General features: G+C 41.3%; 1 protein-coding gene across 8 annotated transcripts in view; it reads right to left on the bottom strand.

The window, feature by feature from the left end:
• Nucleotides 1-4,496: 4,496 nt before the first annotated feature.
• The window catches only part of PPM1B (protein phosphatase, Mg2+/Mn2+ dependent 1B), a 111,109-nt gene continuing 94,847 nt past the window's right edge, over nt 4,497-20,758 (bottom strand). For 5 of the 8 annotated variants that reach the window (XM_066595556.1, XM_066595560.1, XM_066595558.1 and 2 more), the window contains exons 3-6: nt 20,414-20,531; nt 12,200-12,311; nt 9,829-9,886; nt 8,070-8,688 (exon numbers count right to left, since the gene is read on the bottom strand). In XM_066595556.1, coding sequence (XP_066451653.1) covers nt 8,464-8,688; nt 9,829-9,886; nt 12,200-12,311; nt 20,414-20,531 — 513 coding nt within the window. In that variant the 3' untranslated portion in view covers nt 8,070-8,463. Of the gene's footprint in view, nt 6,357-6,564; nt 6,624-8,069; nt 8,715-9,828; nt 9,887-12,199; nt 12,312-20,413; nt 20,532-20,758 lie in introns of those variants that run through there. The other 3 variants (XM_066595561.1, XM_066595562.1, XM_066595563.1) reach the window with 3 other exon arrangements.

A 20,758-nucleotide genomic window follows, 5' to 3' on the forward strand; every position in this document is an offset into this window, starting at 1 on the left:
TTGGAAGACAAACATCCCTTATGGCCAATTAAAAAGGGTCAAAAGAAATTGATCCAAAAAATCTGACTTTGAAAAACAGGCTATAAAATTGTAAAACAAAGGTTTAAAGGAAAGGGCACCCAGGTGAGATTATAGGAATCGGCATACCAAAAAGCACTTTCCGATGGAAATGATAATGGTAAGACAAAAAAACTAAAGAATGTCAATATGGAATCCCTGGGAGAAAAGGAGGATGCTAACATAGGGGCTAGTAAGAACATAGTTGGTCACAAAATACAGCTCCCAACATAGCCAGATAAAAGATTATAAAGAAGAATTGGTCCGTTTTAAAAAATGATCCATATTTAGGGAAAAGCTGGGATAAAGGCCCTAGCCTCATATTTCAGAGGAATAAAACTTTAAAAAAATATATTAGCTCCATCATGTCCCAAAAAAATGATAAGAATTATAAGCTTCCTGAAAATAAAAAATTACGGAGTGAAAAGAAGGGTTCATATAAATGTGGGGTAAAGAGGCGTAAAAGCTGCATGCACATGGGGAATGGAAGAAAAGAAGTAAAAGTAGATAAAGGAGTCAGTATTCAAACTTTTTTGACATGTAAGACGAAATTTGTCATTTACCTTTTGGAGTGCCTTTGCAAGATGAGATATATAGAGAGGACTAGTAATGCTCTTAGAAGGCGAGTATCGAGACATAAAAGTAATATTAAAAAAAAGGTTTCGTGAAACAGTGTATCACAAGATTTTAGTATTTATCATGATTGTGACCCATCCCTTTTAAAAGTGACCCCACTGGAAAGTATATCCACTAAATCTGTTAATAACCTCCGAGTTAAGGAGATGTATTGGATTTTTAACTTAAATACGTTGGTGCCAAATGGGTTAAAATGAGGTTCTCCAGAAGGTTTAGATTGGAATTGACTATTATTGCAATAAATTTTGTATAAGTTTATTTATTAGATTTTTGTGTGTTAGTTCAGGTATTTTATGAGCTTTGTGTGTGTGTATGTGTATATATATATATATATATATATATATATATATATATATATATATATATATATATATAGATAGACGAAAGCCCTCCCTGACTCGCCACTAATTCTCCAACATCCCGATGTCATAGACACATGAAATTTGGCACAAGCATAGATTATGTCCAAAATAGGAAAAGTAAAGGGGTCCCAACTCGATTATTTAATTCTAGCGCAAAAGAATTAGCGTCCAAATTTTACGTACAGAATCTAATTCTCTCACTTCCTGATGTCGTAGAAACATGAAATTTGGCACAATCATAGATTGTCTAAAATAGGAAAAGTTAATGGGTCCCAACTCTATTATTCAATTCTAGCGCAAAAGAATTAGCATCCAAATTTTACGTGCGTAATCTAATGCTCACTTCCTGATGTCATAGAAACATGAAATTTGGCACGAGCATTTATGTCATAAATAGGAAAAGTTAATGGGTCCCAACTCGATTATTCAATTCTAAGCGCAAAAGAATTAGTGTCCAAATTTTAGGTATGGAATCTAATTCTCTCACTTCCTGATGTAAGTTTATATAAAGGAATTGTCGCATAGTTACCTCCACGTGGTGTTTTCTGGGTAACGCAAAGAACCATGCAAAATGGGGAACAGATTTTTTTTCCTCGGTATCTCTAAAGTAACGACGACGTCATAAGATTTTCCGTGTGAAAACTAGATAAACACCAGTACCAAATTAACTTGGGCGAAGCCGGGTATATCTGTGTCTGTGTGAGATTTATTTTCCGGGTACCGCCGTTATGTAATAGTCATAAAGGTTCTTTAAGTGAATATGGTATATAGGGTTATTAGTAATATTTTAAATAGAACAAATGCTTTTTGTGCAATAGAACAGGGATATGGTGACACATGTAGTGTAGGTGATGTGTGCGTGATCACGTCACCCGCTCTATCCCGATACCCGGAAGTAAAGGGAGACGTACTGATCGAACGCGACCCTGCAAGCGAACAGAGGCGCGCCGATAAGGGAGTCTCAAAGTTTTTAAATTTTATATAAATAGAGGAAAGAAGTGTTCGTTTCATTGTACTTGAGAAAGGCGCGGTTCTTGCGACAAAACGCGCCGTACTGTTTTATTATTGTATAAAAGACCATTACTGCTGATTCGGAGGATTACATCGGGTCTTTCCTTTTGGAGCGCTGAGCCCTTTTGTATGGTTTATTTTGGTATAATCCTATAAGTTGACCTTCTTGAGGAGGAGGTAAGATGGCTTTTCCTGTTTTTCTTCAGGATATAAAGGAAAAGATTTGTGGATGTTATGTGGATTTGATATACGCTATCCAGGACGTGGAGGGATCAGCAGGGTATCTAGTACATGGTTATCCCACTGACATCTGGTAAGTCCTGTTCCCTTTTCTACACATTTTGTGTGGAGATTGGTGGAGTGCTGTCCCTCATATATGGCATATTGCTGAGTTGGGAATACTCCTTTAAGGCTTAGTCTATGGCCAGCTCATGAGGAGCTTTTATCAAAGTAAAGCTCTGTTCAAATCTGAGGACACAGCTCATTTCAAAGACTTGCCCAAAATATAAGTTACTGACATTAGTTGTGTCCCTTATCCCTCTCTAACCCTGCAGTTCCCAAGCATCCCTACTTTTCCTTAGTAAATGCCTGGTTTACCCATTTGTGCTTTATAGTTACCATTCCTGGCTGCATTTTCAAACCTCCCTGCAATATCCTAGACCACATGTATAAAACCTCCCCCTCTATGTCAGAGAAAATGTAATAAAATAATTTCCCCACCTCACCTGGATTAGATCTCTAAGTTAGTGATATTAGTCTCTCCAATGTCTTACACCACCAAGAAAGTTTTAATTGTATGTTTTTTCCACTTTTCTGTTATCTAAACCCAGGTGCATCCTCTAGTCAGCCTCAGCATATGGTCCAAAAAATAAAGTATTAATACATTTTTTAATCTCTGTAACTAGTTTGTCTTCATTAGGAATAACACTTTCTGACTATATGACTTGAAGTTTTCTCCTTTTGCAAGCTGAACTTCTATTTATCAGTTTCACCTGAACTCCACGTCAGTGTACGCTGGCCATTATGTTTCCCATATACTGCACACATAGAAGCAACAGGTTATCGCTATCTTTCTGTAGCACACCCTCAAAAATAAGAGCAGCATGGAGGGCATTTATATAGATGTACTGAGCAGTGGAGATGTGATTTTAGTAGCTGAGAAACAGTCAACACTACTAGAACCATATCTCTGCAAGTCCGTTTGTCCTACCAGTAGCTTCCTCCTGCTCTTCTCCAACTCTATTGATTTCTGTAGGTTGTAGCTGTTATTTGATACATCTGTATGGACCTCGTCAATTTAAGGGATCATTTTACTTTTGAAAGGGTCAGTGTGGGAAAAAGAAAAAAAAAAGTGCTGCATGCACCATTCTTGTTTTTCAAAACAGACCAGAATAGCCTAATGTTAGAAACCTGTCAGGATATTCGGTCTGAAACTCCCAACATGGTGCTTGCAGTCATGTTTAAACAGCAACATATCTGTGTAAAATAGAAAATTGTTCTTGAGCCTAACTCAACTTATTCATTACTTAGCACCTAGTGGGCAAAAGGCTAGACATGGGACAGGCATCTAGAGCCCCAGTCACGCTTCTACTATGGTGTGCTCTGGCCCCAGGGGCTACACATGTTTATTCAGCTGTCAGGTGTGAAAATCCACCACCTCTGCTTCTGGAGCATGGACAATGCACCAGTGAAGTTGAGTTGTAGACACCTCGACTGAATGAGAACATGAATCGCTGCTGGGGACAGACTTGAGCAGTGCAAGCGTGGCATTTCATTGCAGTGAATTCAGTGGCTGAGGCGGCGGGAATCCTCAAGAGCAGCATACATACACTGATGACACGGTGACTCAAGGCTCCAGCAGCCCACTCCTGTGACTTAAAGAGAATCATTTGCATACTAGGCGCCAAATATAAGTGTTTAGGCTCAGGAATGATTTTCTATTTTACACCTAGATATGTCCATGCTGTATTAAATATGACTTAGTATTTTCGGTCTGAAACTGCCAACATAGTTCTGACAACCGGTTCCCTTTAACCTTCCCATGACAATCAGAGCACACGGTTGGGATCTGTGTGCTGTCCGATGTTTTTTTCCCCCCAAGAAAATACAGGCTTTCCCATGTAAATAAGCCCTAGAGGAGTTGTCCATAATTAGAATAGGACCGAGATCTTCAAAAAAACAGAATTGCCTCTCGTCCACAGTTGGGTGTGGTATTGCAGCTCAGCACCATTGACTTTAATAGAGCGGAGCAGAAAAACAAGACAACCCATGGACAGGTGTGCCACAGTTTTCAGAAGAAAGCAGCTATGTTTTTCTAATTCCAATAATCCACTTAAAAACCTTAGGAAATACTGTGTTAGCCAAAGAAAAGTAAGCCAATAACTCACATTTATGGCAAAGGGTTGGAAGGAAAAAAAAAAGGCAGACGACAATATTTTACCAATCCTTTATTGAAGGTAACAAGTTGGTTATGTTCACTGTATTGTATGAAACATCACAATATGGTACTGGGAAGTTATAGGTTTGGACCAGAGTGGACACTTTGCCCAAGCCTTTCTGCATTCTTTCCCTCCCTCCACCCCCCAAATAAAAACATGTAGATAGGGAAAGAACGGAAACAATAAAATAAAACCCAAGAAAGTCCAGCCAAATGGACGAGGAGAACTCTGCATCATCATGGAGAACACTTAACTTACAGACCTAAAATCTAGAGAATAAATAAAATATGGTAGCAGTCAGTAATCCTAAGACAACAAAACACACAGGAATAAAAGACAGGAAAATTAAAGCAGTAATTGGCATAGCGGATCTACGTGTACCAGTATGTAAATAGATTTCCAAATTTCAGCAAGATAAAACAGTTACAGGAAAATACCATGAATTTCATTTCACGTAAAAAGAAAAAAAAACAAAAAAAACTCATCAGCTCAAAAACGACACAAATGTAACGACATTCTTGCTGAAACGAAGGGTAAAATAAAAAATTTCACAAGGCATCCACAGCATGTAAATCAATTTATACATTCCTTGTTTCTTCTCCAATAGCTTTTTCAATGTTTTTTCATTTTTTTTAAGATAAATACTCTTACTCCACATTCAGCTTTTAAACAGTATTTTCTGACATGCACAACTTAACAGGAATAAAAAAAAAATAATTAAAACGACCAAAATCAAAGATTATTGCAAAAATAGAATTAGATGATCTTCAAGTACCTCACAACAGCCACTCGTGTACCATGCCCGTTGCTTAGAAAATGAAAAAAATAATAATCACGGAATCCATGAAAATATCTCTGTATTATTTGCTAAGATTTAAAATAGATCATTTCATCGTATATGTATATATATAGTCATTTCAAATTGGTAAGTTGAGCTCTGAAAATGGAGAAAAAAAAATTAAAAAACAAAAAACACACAATAAAAGTTACACCTACATTACACAGTGCTACCATTATACGAGAGAGGAGAAAAACGAAAGCACTAAAAATCCACTTAAAAGAAAAAAAAAAAAAGTACAATATAAAAAAAGGCTAGGATTTTTAGCTTAAAAAACAAAAAATACCTGCACCAATAATCAAGAGGGGAAAGAATACCCTGAAGGTGTGGAGGGGACTATACTCTGAGTGATATGTGGCCTTCCGGATGCTGTGAAAGTACTAAAAGTGAGGACATGCTCTCCCACAGCGAACAACATTTTTCTAAGCCCGTTTTTGGAAATATTTTTTGTAAATTGTATTTTGGGGAGTCGGTGGTGGTAGTCTTATATCCCCTTCAAATAGCCAAGAACCAAAAATTAAGAAAAGAAACAAACAAGTAATGTCTCATACAATTAAGTGTTTTACATGCGTGTGGAGTTTAGTTCGGAAGTGCTGCACCTTTTAAAAACGTACATCAGCATGCACCTCGATACATCTAAAGAGGCATATTTCTTCCTAAGCTCTTTAGCACCAAAGGTGCCCCTGGCAAGACAACGCACCACAAGGCCCTCCAGTTTTAAGTGTTAAGGAGTAATGTTGTTGAGACGTGACCAGAAATCCTGAGGCTGGCAAAAAAATACTGCTAAAGTGTGACAATGTTATAAAACAAACCGATAAATGGTGCAAAATACTAATCATTTCTCATTTTGCCCATTTTTTTTTTTTTATTATTATTACATAGCTGACGCTCCACCAGAGTCTCTTCGATGGTTTGAAGAGAGCCGTGATTTTAAGTTTTTCCCCCTTTATTCCAGACCAAAAACATTTAAGGAGTTTTGAAAGGCTACCATGGGTCTTCTAGATCGCCAGCACCCTACGGGAAAAAAAAAGAAAAAACACAAAACAAAAGCGTGACTCATTTTGCTGTAGTTTGCACTGAACCTAGAAGTTTTGTCGGATAGCATTTCTTACAAAGTAACGTCATATCCTACTTTGCTGTTGAGATTAAAGGGGTTGTCCGGTTACCAAACAACTTCCTTGCTACAGCTCTAAGTGCCTTAAAGTAATAGAGCAATACTTACCCATCCTCTGACGTGGGGTTTCAGCGCTGTTGCCACTGTGCCCTCCCAGTGAGATGGTTCTGAAAAAAACATCACATGAAGTCATCTGCCCGCTGCAGCCAGAAGCTGTAGGGTGAAAGTTCTGAAGTCGTGGCATCATAGTTTCCAGGACGTGAGCGCTGATGCCAGGAGAACAAATTGTGACGCTGCAGCCTCTGATCAGGCTTGAGGACTTCCCGTGACATCATTTTCACCACAATCACCGGGACGATGGCACTGGTTCCCCCCGACAGAATGGGCAAGTACTATCCTTTGCAATTTTAAGACACGGAGCTATAGCATGAATGTTATCCAGTATCCAGACAACCCCTTTAAAATAGGTTTCCCCATAACAGAAGGCGACAGCATATTATTTCTTGGCAGTCAGTTACCAATCAGAATGTCAGAACAAAGAAGTCACAGTGCTTGTTAGATCAGCATTGCTACTTCTTGCAGTGATGTTGCCTGCCAGCCTGGAGCACAATCACTTGATAGGGTTTCCGTTTCCTGAGCAGTAAGTGGCCGTGAAGGGTTGGTGGACGTCCCAGAAGTGATAGGTTGTAACATTAAATAAGTGAAAATATCCCTTTAAAGCCTGAACAAACAAAGATACCTAAACCGCTTTTTGACTGCCTGATGCACACTGTGCATAGAATACATTGGTAGTCGAAGACACTACAGTGGTCTATCGAAGCAGATGTAGAGTCTTAGACCAATTACGTATACTAATGCAATGCGCATCAGGCAGTCAGAGAAGCTGGTCTGGCCATCTTTGGTACTCCAGGCCCAGAGGGTTGCCTTAATATATCTCTTACAATTTATATAAAAAGGTCCTTTTACACAGGAAAACGTTGTGCTTGTAATGATCGACGATATTAGTGAGCCGATCGATGCCGGTTTCAATTTACGTGGAGCAATCATGACTGAATCACCAGCGAACCACCAGTTTACATGGACAGATGTACCGTGGACCAATGATATATTTTGGCATGTTGTGACTGCTAGAATATTTACACGGGGCAGTGACCGGGAACGAACGTTCGCTCGAACATTCAGCCAATCATCGGCCTGCCTAAAAGGCCCTAAAGGTAACAATACATACGCATTGATGGGCTATTCAATAGAGGACTACAATTAGAAGTGTGGGTAAAAAAGAAACGGTGTCCGGCTTTAAAACACTGGAACATTTATTTAATTGAATGCAGTTAGCATAACAGAGTGCCATCGACAGGTGAAGAGAAAATAGTACATTGATACCAACAGGCAACATTAACTGGGAATACAAATCCAATACAGAACAAGCAGAGTGACATTACAGAAGGTCTCTGCACAGATCTCCACCTACCAGGAAGGACGGACACCATTACTCAATGTAAGAAATCAAACATCATCCCAAATAAATATCGGCTGCCTACATTTACAATGGACACAACAGTGAAAAAAAAAAATCCTGCACAGTTACTTCTCTTCCCCCCCCCCCCCCCCCCCGCATGAATAAAGCAGATAAGCAGCAGCTAAAGGGACTGGCAAACTTAATACAGAGTACTAAAAAAAAAAAGCAACTAAGAAAATTTACAAATCAAGTCAACTAAATCAGAAGCACGGGAAGGTTTTCTCTTTAAGCAGAGGTGGGCGGTACTAAAGGAGGTGGGTGGGGAACTTCCATCTGATGCCAGACTTCACATCTATAATGCCACTATTGGGCAACAAAGTTTGCCCTAGAAAGCTTAATAAGATAGCAGCCAAAACATGAAATTGTAAGCCAGGGACTGGATGTGGCCTGCTGAAAGGGCTTATTAAAACCCCCCATTTTTGTGTCCGTTTGTACATAAGCTCCCATATTTACTATGTGAGAAGGGGGCGTTTCATGCAATGCGCACTTTATTCCATTTGGGTGTGGCTTCCAGTTACTGTCTCGCCGGCCGCACTGTCGGGAGATGCTGTCGATCCAGATGATGACTCTTCACCCTGCCTTTTAACTAGCCTGTAACTACACAGCATTTCCTCCAGGAGTTGACGGTAATTTCCCCTATGATTAATTCTCAGCTCCCTGAGCGCTTCCACCAACTTCCCATGCGCTGCATTTTCCTCTGTTCCAGTGGGGTCCTTTATTTTAGATTCAAGACCCCAGTCAGTACGTAAAACAAGAAACAAAAAAAAAAACAAAAACAACAAAATAAAAAATAAAGTAACTCTACAAAATACTCAATACATACAAGACCTAAATCAGGGATTACTATTCCATCAGCCAGGCTTCGGGAATCAAGCAAACAATGCTCTATTTCATAGCTTATTAGCTACGATCAGGCACGTTCATGAAATAAATTATACATGGGCATGATGGGAAAAGCAAACTGTATGGGTGACCTTTTAAAAAATATATTAGGGAACAGCAAACATGGCAGTTCTCTAATAGACAAATCTGAGGCCAACTTATGACACGACTGAATGAATGCCGAACTGGCATCTTCTGCATATACAGCCAATAAGCAAGAGAGGATCTGCCCATTACTTAAAATTACTACACAACCACTCTGTACTTCCTGGTTGCTGCTGACCAGGACATGTGATCGCTGCAGCCAATCACTGGATATGGAAGGTCACTGCTGTAGCCAGTGATTGGCTGAAGCAACCAGGAAGTACAGAGTGCTTGTAAAGCAATTTCAAGTTATGGGGAAACCCTTTAACCCTTTGCAATCCAATTTTGGATTCAGGGTTTCCTAGGGAGCTTTCTCTTTCTGCCATTATACAATGATGCCACCTGCTGGTTAGAGCCAGTACTGCGGTATATGACCTGCTGGAGAGGCCCCCGACAACAGAGCAGCCAGTAAACCACAGTAAGAATAGCCTGCCGGACGTCTTCCGACATCGTAGCTGTACAACCTTCAATCAGAATGTCTTTAGACGTCAGGCAGTGGATTGGAAAAGGTTAAAGAGGGGCCAACTCAGCAAAAACAATGGTGATCACCCTTTATCACCAATGTCTAATTGGCAAGGGTCAGACAATTGTGACTCCATCATTACATGTTAGAATGAAATATCGCCCCATCAGGGTTGGCAAGAGGACCACTATAGTTAATATTGACACCAGTATGTTTGGCCTGATTCTTCTCACTCGTGGTTTAGAAGCTTACAACGTATAATCGCTCTATCCTTGTTGCAAGGGCAACCTTTACCTGCACCCGTACCCCGGTGAACTTATAGGGGTTGTGATTTTACAGGTCAGAGAGAGTTTGTAAAACTTACCCCATCGTTCTCTTTATGTGGATTCAACCTATTATAAACATCTTCAATAACACTGCGTCTAGAAAAGAAAAAAACATAGAAATAGAGAAAGGGTGCAAATAATTATGCGGGAAGAAAATGCAGTTTGGTAGTTGCATATCACATCTCCTACCTCCCCACGTTAAAACCCATTTGAGATCAAAAGGTTCGTGACGGTTTAGTTAGAGCCAGAAGGTACAAAAGCATTCTGAACGTTCACTTCCAGCTCCATCAACGCTGACGGGATCAGCTATGCGCTTTCCTTTAAGATGTAATCGACTCTCCTTGGCCTTCCTCAGCTGGAACATAATATACTTGCTAACATTCCAACCCCAAACTGCAGGACATTTAAGCCCCATTCAACCAATGAGGATGGTGAAAGACATTTCATTTTATTTCCAAGCAGTACAATATAGTTGGTATCTTGTAATTGTACGGACCCGCAAAATAGATATTTTACAGCACTGAACGCTGTAAAAATAAGTGGTGAAATTCAGATTTCCCTTATTTCACGGCAGTTAGATACTTTAGAAACAATACATTATGAGTTCCATTAACTAGTACTATGGAAAAAGACAACTCCTGCTGCAAAAAACAAGCCCGCGTGTACAATAGCCGTGTCGCCAGAAAACTTTTTTTTTTTTGTGGAGATGGATAAAAAAAAAAAAAAAAAAAAAAGGAAAAAAAAGACTGCGTTAGGAAGGGGTTAAAGAAACTTTAGGATAAACAGTTAGTGGCTCCATGAACAAGTTGAACTGTGTGCAAGTATGGTTTAGGTCAGAGCTCCATGTCAATTTATTGCATATGCATGTGTCTAGTTAAAGGCTGTCTGCACACAACTAGGTCGGACTCAGCATGCAGGAGCCTACAGCAGAGTCTGACCCTGTGCCCGGCGTCTGCGCGTACCTGTCATTTCTACTTCTTTTCTGGATTGCAGTACAGAAAAGGGGGGGGGGGGGAAGCAATTGATTTCTACTCATGTAGAGGAAGAAGCATTTACATAGCATTCTATAGGCGGTATTTGCTGCGGAATCCAGGAGGTGGACACCCACTCCGGTTTCAGCAATGCAAATCTGCCCTTGTGCATGAGGCCTAAATACAGCACTATATCCCACATGGAAATACAGCTTTTCCACAATAAAAACCTGCCCCTAGCTAATCTGCATTTAAAAAAACAAACAAAAAAAACAAAAAAAAAACTCACGTAGTCCGCGGCTCGCTGTGGCAAGCTGCACTATCCTCCGCTCTGACATCTCAAGTTTCTTTATGGTGACGGTGCTTTGAATACCCTTCCTCCAGCAAAGCGAGCACTGTGATTGGATCGAGCGCCAGCTAATCACAGCAGGCGCTCGATCATTCACAGCCAATGACATCACTGAAGGGCTGTGATTGGCTCATTGAGTACCAGCTGAGATTGGTTGGCACTCGATCCAATCACAGCGCTCACTTTGCTGGAGGCAGGGTATTCAAAGCCCCATCACCAGAAAGAAGCCGAATTGTCAGAGCGGAGGACACTGCAGCTTGCCGCAGCGCCGCCAGAGACCATCGCGAGACATCAGGACGCCACAGACGAGGGGTTTCCACATGAAGACAACCTCTATCCACATACTAGAGCTACTTGGACATCATAAAAGGGGTTCCATCCACTCGAAATACCCCCCTCCCTTCTCAAAATTCAGAGCTACTCTATGAGAACTGCCGTCATTACAGAAGACTTGAGAAACCCTTGTAGCACATGGACTTCGTTCATCTGACGTAACACTTAATTTTCCCTGCAAATGCCTAACTGGCAGCGAAATCCCCTGGAATAATCCGCTGCCTGCCAGGAACAGGACTTGTGGAAAAACCGCTGATCTTGGTGCATTTGCAGTTTGAAAGGGGAGTCTCAGCCTATAACACCTAACAAAAAAACAAAAACATGCTACTTGTAAGGCTTAATTCACAGATGCAGCATTCTATCTTGCTGATGGGTCACGAGACAAGAAAACAGAACGCCAGCCAGCAATAGACGAGTTACATGACGAACGACACCACTAAACCCACCGACTATAAAGAGGTCTGTTGAGCCTCAATCATGCCGCTCAGCCTCTTCCTGAATGAAGCCTCCAACGTGGATATGAACAGTTTTTGAGCACAGGTACAAAATCCCACATGGGGCCCATAGTTATTATACTAGACCAAAAGAGTTTGGGAACATAAAGCTGAATAGCAGGTACAGATCTTGTTCAGGTTTGTAGTTTTGGTACAATCAAAATAGAGCAAAAAAACCTTGTAATTTAGAAAAAAAAAAAAAAAAAAAGATAAAAGAAGAACAGATGAATTCTAACTTCTACAAGACATCATATATACTCACTTTCCAGCTAAACCGCCTCCAGGTGGTAAATGTGGGATGTTCTCTGCTGATAAAATGCACATTACATGAGCGAGGTCTGGCATTCCTTCCTCTCCAGCATTTGTCATGATTTCTAGGAGAAACAAAAAACTTGTTCGTTTTACATGACGTGGACTAAAAACAGACAAAAAGATGTACAGACAATATAATAAAATAGGCATGAGGAGTATTGTAGCGGTGCACATACCCTCTTGTCTTCTGCATCGTCCACTGGGGGCGCCCCCAACGGGGGAACAGCTGGATGCACAGAACAAGCAGTCCCCCGCTTACCCTCTGCCTCCTCAGCTGGGAGCGCTCGGCTGTATCACAGCCAGGCACTCCCAGAGGGGAACAGCTGAATGCAAAGAACAAGCGCCCCCCCGCTTGTTCTCCGAAACCTCCGGAGCGCAAGGTGATCGTTCAACGTTTGAGTGATCTTACGATGTACATGACAACGATTATTGCTTAAGAGTCGCTCAAAATACATCCTCTGAGCGATAATCGTTGTGTCTAAATGGGACTTTAAACACGGGTTGACCAAAAGGTAAAAAAAAAAAACAATGCTGGCATGGTGTATTTTTTCTCCCCCCAGACAATGCCTTTCATTTGGGATAAACGGCTATTTTTCTTGTTTTGTTTAAATTTAAACATGCAAAAGGTGTTCTATATATTTGATATAAATTTAATACCATAATATTGCATTAAACTGTATTTGGACAGGCAGTCTATCAAGATGAGCCACAGCCCTGGGCACCTTCAGAAGATCCTGCACTGTCATGACGACTGAATGCCAAGTCTAGACTTCAACGCAAGGGGGCCGATTGGGGTATTTAAGCGACATCAGAATTGACAGAGGTATTTAAACGGTTAACAGTCACGACCAGCAGGAGACTATATGCTCTTCAGGCTTAAGGGGGTTAAAAGCTCAGTGGTGTAAAACACAGATGGTCCATTCAACTCAAAGTACACACTGTTAAAGACCAAATCTACCTTCAGACATCACTATACATGCTGACCTGTATAGGAAGACTATTTAACACACTATAAAACTTGATATTTATTGCAAATTTAAAGTACAGCTAAAACAGTTGTTTAAATGTGTATTCAGCGGTTTTCAAGTAGGTGGTCAACAATGCCGCCATTGAGGTCAATACATGCTTGGAGATGCAACTCAACATTCACGCATGCTTCTCTGCAAACTTCAGGTGGAACAGCATTGGATTCTTCAGCAATGCGGCGCTTCAGGTCCTCAATTGATTCAGTTCTTTGGCTGTAGACTTTCAGATAACCCCACAGAAGAAAATCTAGTGGTGTGAAGGCTGGGACCGAGGCGGCCATTCTTCTGGACCTCTAGATCCGATCCAGCAGCTGGGGAACTTGTTGAGTTAACTATGAACCACTGTGGCATGTGGTGGCGTCTTGCTGCCACCACGGATCATCAACATTGTAGCGATCTATAAGAAGTGGGTATACAGCATCATCAAACAATTCCAGGTAGGCTTCTCCTGTGACCCCTCTGTCAAAAAAAAAAAAAAAAAGGGCCCAATCAAACCATCATAAGCCACTCAACCGGGCTTTGGTTATGGTCAGTTTGGACCTGAGGATATTGTGTGTGCCAATATACGTAGTTATGACATTTATCTGATCCTGGCAGATGAAATTTTGCCTCTTATGTCCAGATCACCCTCTCGATCAGCGTTGTATCGTCCTGTAGCAGATTCAGAAACTCCTCAGCAAACATTTATCAGGATCATCTTCATTTATTACGCGGGAGCGATATGGGCAAAGCTTCGTATCTGCCAGGATATGCTGCAATGTTCTTGATATATTCAATTTGGCTGATAGTCTCCAGGGTGACGTCTATTTTGCAGTAGAGGACTCCAACTCAGCACTTTCGCGCTCTTCATTTTCGACTGCTGCAACAGTTTTTCCCCCCCTACCTGGCGATTTCTCACAGGCGACACTTCCTGTTGCATCAAAGTGTTTATAGCATTTTGTGTAATCGTCTTTTCCTGTGGAAAAAAGGGTCTGAAATTCTACATTTGCCGGCAAACCTTAAAAATATAGTTACTGAAAAAAAATCTTACAGAAAATACGCTTTTCTCGCGTCAACATCTTTTCCGCTATTTTCATGTGAAGAAGACAGACCTTGACACCGTTTACATGCGCCTGTAAGCAGTACGGTATCCCTTACAACTGGTTTAGCTCCGATTCGAATGAATGTTGCAATAAATATCCATTAACATGTTATTGCGTGTTAAATAGTGTCTCATATATGGGCCACCTTGTGTAAAAGGAAAACCAGCCAAAATTATTAGAGCCACAGGTGGGGATAAGAAAGCTAGAAACAGACAATAGATCCTAGCTGAATACAAGTAGGTAAATATTAACCTACTGTTGCCCCTTGGCCTAGACAGGGCGATCGCCCTGTAGTGGAACAGTCCTAAAAGCTCTAAGGGAAGTCATACCTGAAAAAATTAGATATTAAGATATTACACACACACCCACCATAAATTTAGATTATACTCCATAGTCTCAAAATGTGAGAACACCGCAAATGGGCATATATTAAAGATAGTGTTCAGCAAGCAACATAGTACCGTATGTTATGCTGAACTAGATGGACATGTCTTTTTTCATTTCAGCCTATTCTCCCCCACCCCCTACACCGTACAATGTTGATTCAGAGGAAGGCAATAAAAGAAAAGAAAAAAACCCAAAAACAATAGTGGTAGAAGCCAATTTTCTTCATTCTGGTAATTGGAATAATCCCCAGAGCACCGACCCCTCTGAAGTAATCAGTGATAGAACATATATTGTAATGCTCAAGAAAGCCGTCCAGCCCCTCCTAAACTCTTATCGATTTCTCGGTCACTGTGTCCTCAGGCAGAGAGTTCCATAGTCTCACTGCTCTAACAGTAAAGAGTCCCCATATGTTGGTGTAAAAACCTTCTTTCCTCTAGACAGAGGGCGCCCCCTTGTTACAGTCCTGGGTATAAACAGATGATGGGAGAGATCTCTGTATTGTCCCCTGATATATCTATATATAGCCATTAGGTTGCCCTTTAGCCGTCTTCTTTCTGAACTAAATAATCCTAAATTTTGACAAACTGCTCTGGGTATTGTAGTCCGCCCATTCCATGTATTATACTTTAATTGCCCGCATAAGCTCTGATATGTCCTTCTTGAGTACCGATGCCGAAAACTGTCCACAATATTCCATGTGTGGTCCGACTAGTGACTTGTAAAGAGGAAGAACAATGTTCTCGTCATGTGCCCCTAGACCCCTTCTGATGCACCCCATGATCCCATCTGCCTTGGCAGCAGCTGCCTAACACTGGTTGCTCCAGTTAAGCTTCCAGTTCACTAAAATCCCCAGGTCCTTTCCCATGTCAGTGTTCCCCAGTGGATTCCCATTTAGCGTGTAATGGTGACACGTATTTCCTCTGCCCATGTGCAGAACCTTACATTTATCAGTGTTGAATCTCATTTGCCATTTTTCTGCCCCCAAATCATCCAGATTCTCTTGCAACCGCCTTCAAACATTTTACCCACAGTAGAAGTAAGACTTTCCAGCCTGTAGTTTCCAGGTTCACTTTGACTCCTTTTTGAATGTTAGCACCACATTGGTTATGCGCCAATCCAGGGGAACCAACCCGGTCTCTGTAGATTTCTCAAAATATGCAAGATTTCAGCACTATACATAAACTCTTATCTGTTCCAATTTGCTTCGTGTTGATGACAGTAATCTGCTCCAATATACAAGCATGTGAAACGCTATGGCTTTATGTGCAGAACTGAAAACATATTGATCTGAGACATGCTTGAGGAACGCAACGAAGAACATTCGTAAACCCCTTTACACCAGTGTCTGGCAAACAAAATTTTGCTGAAAGTTTCCTTACGAAAAGATTTTGCAACTATTGTCTGCCTGCACTGCCTTCCTCTTTCCCACGAGGGGGGCATGGGAGCCCCGGGCCGGCACATTTCTGTATAAGTCACAACAGAAGCTGGTGAAAACTATACCAGAAATGTAGACCCGATTGGACACGGCGTACATTTCTGTGTAGGTGTACGGAGGTGCCTCTTCATACACTCCAACATTGAAATTGCAAAACCAAGACGGAAAGGCTATAAGGCTATGGAAATCCAGAAGGTTGAAGATATGCAAAATGATCAAATTTCCAAGCTGCAATCTGTGGCATGTGGGAGAAGCTTCAAGGGTATCAAAGCTAGATCGAAAGCAAGTTTTTTCAGCCACATGACACCTCAGAAACCAGATGAAGTGTTGAGGCACAATGGTGCAAAGTCACCCGCACGTCGGCATGGCAGTTATCGCCAAACAAATCAACGTCCTGCGACAGGTCTTCCATTGACCTCATTAAATGGCTCTCAATGACCAGCGTGGCGCAGAGCAAGACAGCAATGGAGGCTGAAAAGTGAAGCCTCTTCACTTTTGTCTTGAATAAAATGATAGCCGGCGATTGGTCTGGAGATAATGTGGGCAATGCCATAGAGAGAAACAGACAGAACAAAAAAAAAAATGAAAGACGGAGGTGGAGGAAACCGACCCTGGGCGATGGCACCGAATAAAGGTCCTGGCATGAGCCTACAAGACACGGACTCCTTGTATTTAGAGGTGCTGCCAACCAAATGTACACCTTACTGAGACCGTGGTCAAGCAAGATACACTAGTTGTGCAGAAAAAAAAAAAAAAGGACAACAGCCACAAAGCTCTAAGGAATCAGAAGACAGACATGACATCTAACTTATATTAACCCCTTAATAACCAAGTGCCACAAATACACAATCAAGCAGGAGAGCAGGTCGGGTCCTCGGCTGTCAGACACGGCCAAGGACCCGGTGTAGGGAGAAGTGCTTTTTAACCGCTTCTCCCTTCTGGGCTACAGAGCGCTCAATGAGCACTATGTACTTAAAAAATTGAAAGTTGAAGCATTGCCACTATGTGACACGACAATCACATGACCATTTAAAAAAAAAAAAAACGGTAAAAAAAAAAACATTTGCCATGTGTGCCCTGTAGTCCACAACTATAAATATTATATATCCAAGCGTCCAAAACGAAATAAGGGAACCCATTCCCATACTTTATTTTTAAATTAGTTTTATTAAGGGGGTAAATATACTGAACAGAAAAAAAATTCTGTGAAATTTTTTTTTTTTTTTTTAAATGCAGCAAAAGTAATTTTGGTATCTGAAGGAAAAAAACCCCCACAGGAGTAGGACCACCACATAGGTAAAATCCATAAAAAGGGGCTGGGCTTTTAGGACCAAAACAGTCTGGTCCATAAGAGGTTATTAAAACCAGCAGTAAGATATTGTGGGATGGAACCCCTTCATCAGTAACGCTGCTGAGATAGGCAGAAAAGAAAGAGGGGGGGGGGGGGGGGGGGGGAGAAGTAAAAAAGCGTAAGAAGACCGATGCAGAGGAAATAGGAGGAGGAAAACAAACAAACAAAAAAAATAAATAAAAAAAAAAAGAGGATAAACATACGGTACGTGTATATGTGAACAAAAAAAAGAGATAAGAAAAAAAAAAATGTCTGCAACGCCACGAAGGGGTCTTCAGAAAAACGTCATACCGGTCTGACTCCCAGGATCATGGTGTAGGGTGGCATAATGTACGGTACACGGATCCCTTCATTTCTGGTGTAACAGCTCAGCATTCTGTTGATTTGGTCCTGGAACAAGTGGTAAGGCCATTTCTTCTAAGTGTCCCAAGAACACTTCTTCAGCATACCACCACCAGGCCACATGTTGCTTGTGCTTGTGAAGGCAGCCTGGTTGGCCTATATGCACTACTTGTCTTCAAATGAGAAAAATCTTTATTGGTTGGCAACTCCAAAGTTGCCAGCAGCGCATCATGATGATTTGCGTGCTCAAATGCATTCAGTGTGGCAGAACATCTCAGACAACCGATAACCCCATTGATAGTATGCCAAGGCAGGGGAGTGTGTATTTCTGTGCTTAGCACCCATACTCTAGTTTGAATTAAACAAGATGTTTTGATTAATTTTGTCTCCATTTTTTCATCATTTGCATATCATTAACACGCCTATTGATCCTGCGATTTCTAGAATTTAAAGAGTTTTTCTTCTTTGTGTTGCAATTTCAATGTTGAGGAGCGTATATTAGGTGCACAGGAGCAAATTAGAACAGAGCTTAAAATACCCGTCTCATTAAGAGAAATCATCATATAACCCTTAGCAGCATGCGCATTTTTTTTTTTTTGCAGTTATGGTTTCCATTAGGACTTTTAACGGCTAGGTTTAAGTATAGGGCCACCCTTTCCAAGGCGATTACCCTGTCTAGGCCCAGGGACAACAATAAAGCAAGACAGTGGCAATCTTTGCCTACTTCTATCCAGAGTTTATGAATGGGTTCTACTGTCCATTTATAACTTTCTTGCTTACCATTAACTTTGGCTCCAAGGCCTCATGCCCACGGACAGATTCTGACTGCGAGATTCACGCAGCGGGATGCGATCCGTGCCATTGACCTCTCGCTTACCTGTCCAGTGTCTTCTCTCTCTCCGATCTGCCGGCTGGAGCAGAGCACAGCGGTGAAATTTCTGTGCGAGCCTCTGAGACCGGCACAGAAATAGGACATGCTGCGATTTTTAATACCGTGCAAGTTTTCACACGGTCAAATCTCGGCTGTCAGCAACAGCGGAAATTCCGCACGGAATCTCGCTTCGGAATTTCCATCTGTGGGCATTGGGCCTAATTTTAATAATTTGGGCTCATTTCCTATTCTATTGATGCCTGAATGAATGTATATTTCAAGTGCATTCTGAATTGAATGGACTACTGATATTTTACAGCACTACGTGCCTTTAACAGGTTATTAAGTTATATTAAACCTTTTTCTAGGTGGAAACTTATTGTAATGGAAGTAATTTACGTTCTTATTGAGTAACAGAAAGCAGAGATAATGAAAATAAGTAAATTAAATACAAAACGTATATTTGGAAATGTGAGAAACCGGATGCTGAAGTGGAGACGCCAAATACCAGCAGTCTTCACTCCAGCTTGCATTTCTATAGCCAGCATCTCAGGCGAGAACTATAGAGGGCTTTAAAACAATACCAAAAGCAAAGTACTAAGAACCTCGGCAACACAGTCGGACCCACAGCAAGTTTATAAGAGTTTACTTGCAATTGTATGTTAATGCACTTTTTTTTAAAAAATTACACTCGTTTGCGACAAAATGTTGTAAAGGTGTACATTGCAGTCATGTTGACGAGTTGCTGACCGCCATCAGCAGGTTGTCTGCTTCCAGGAAAAATATTGGGTTATGGGGTAAATTTACTTTTCAAGACATGCAATTTGTGCATTACATGGGCTATTCCTTTTTAGGCATCAGTCACATGGGCGCATCGGCACCCGTACACCGGTGCCGATGTGCCCGTGTGACTGACACCAGCAGACGGACATACCCGAAGACGGCCGTCTCTCTGCAGCGCCGGAGGAAAGAACATGTGACCGGCTTCATTGCCGGTCAGGTGTTCTTTCCTCCGGCGCTGCAGACTCACGTACTAAGGGAGCACTGGCCGCACATGCATTGTCAGTTCTCGAGTAATTTCAATGAAGTTGAGGGAAATATGCAAAGTGGGTCTCTCAGCAGTCTCATTAAAGTGAAAAGGAACTCTGGTGCACGTCCAGCACTCTTTAGTCTCCTCCTCACTGTGGGAAGGGGGGTGGGAGGGGTGGGGGGGTGCAGTAACCCCCACAATGAGAAAGACTTAGACACCAGACCCCCAATCTCAAGATCAGTGTGCATTTCCGAAGTTATACCCAATGGATAAGAGATAACCTGCAATCTTGGTACAACCCTTTTGAGCATTACCCCCCTAAAAATTACACTTCGATGCAAAATTGCACAACAGTGCCAAGTGGAATTTTGAAACTGCGCAAAGTGTCCGCTGTCAGAAAATATAGGTATATTTTTGTGTTTAGCGAGTTATTTTATAATTTAGGATACCACCTGTATAGGTCAAAAGTGTGAAAATTGTCCTGGCCATCAGAGGTGCAAAATGTCCAAAAACCCTGACAGCAAAATTGCTAAAAACAGAACAGTTTTGAGACAAACAGGAATTTACATTACACTATATAGTGAATTGCCATAGCTGGATGCAAGAGAAAAGGGAATAGAAGAAGAAAGAAAGGCGCACACCTTTAATTCTCGACTCTAAATATTTATCCAGCTCCGCATCTTTGTGGATGGCTTCTTCAGAAACTTTAGGGGCATTTGGAAAACAAACAAGCACAATGCTCATGTTATCACGACTTTCCTGTGGGGAAAACATAAGAGACATCTTAGTAAGCCTCCAGGACACAAACTCTGCAACCATCATCATATTAAAAAGGCACTATGCAGGATCCAAAGCAAAGAAAGAAAAAAAAATGGTCCAAGGGGACGAAAGAAAATAAAAACAGCATTACTTACCTTGAAAAAGGGTTTTCCAGGCAAGCATACTATTGATGACCTATTCCTCTGGATAAGTCATCAATAGTTGAT

The sequence above is a fragment of the Eleutherodactylus coqui genome, chromosome 3 (genome assembly GCF_035609145.1).
Source record: "Eleutherodactylus coqui strain aEleCoq1 chromosome 3, aEleCoq1.hap1, whole genome shotgun sequence".
In the NCBI taxonomy this organism is placed as follows: Eukaryota; Metazoa; Chordata; class Amphibia; order Anura; family Eleutherodactylidae; genus Eleutherodactylus; species Eleutherodactylus coqui.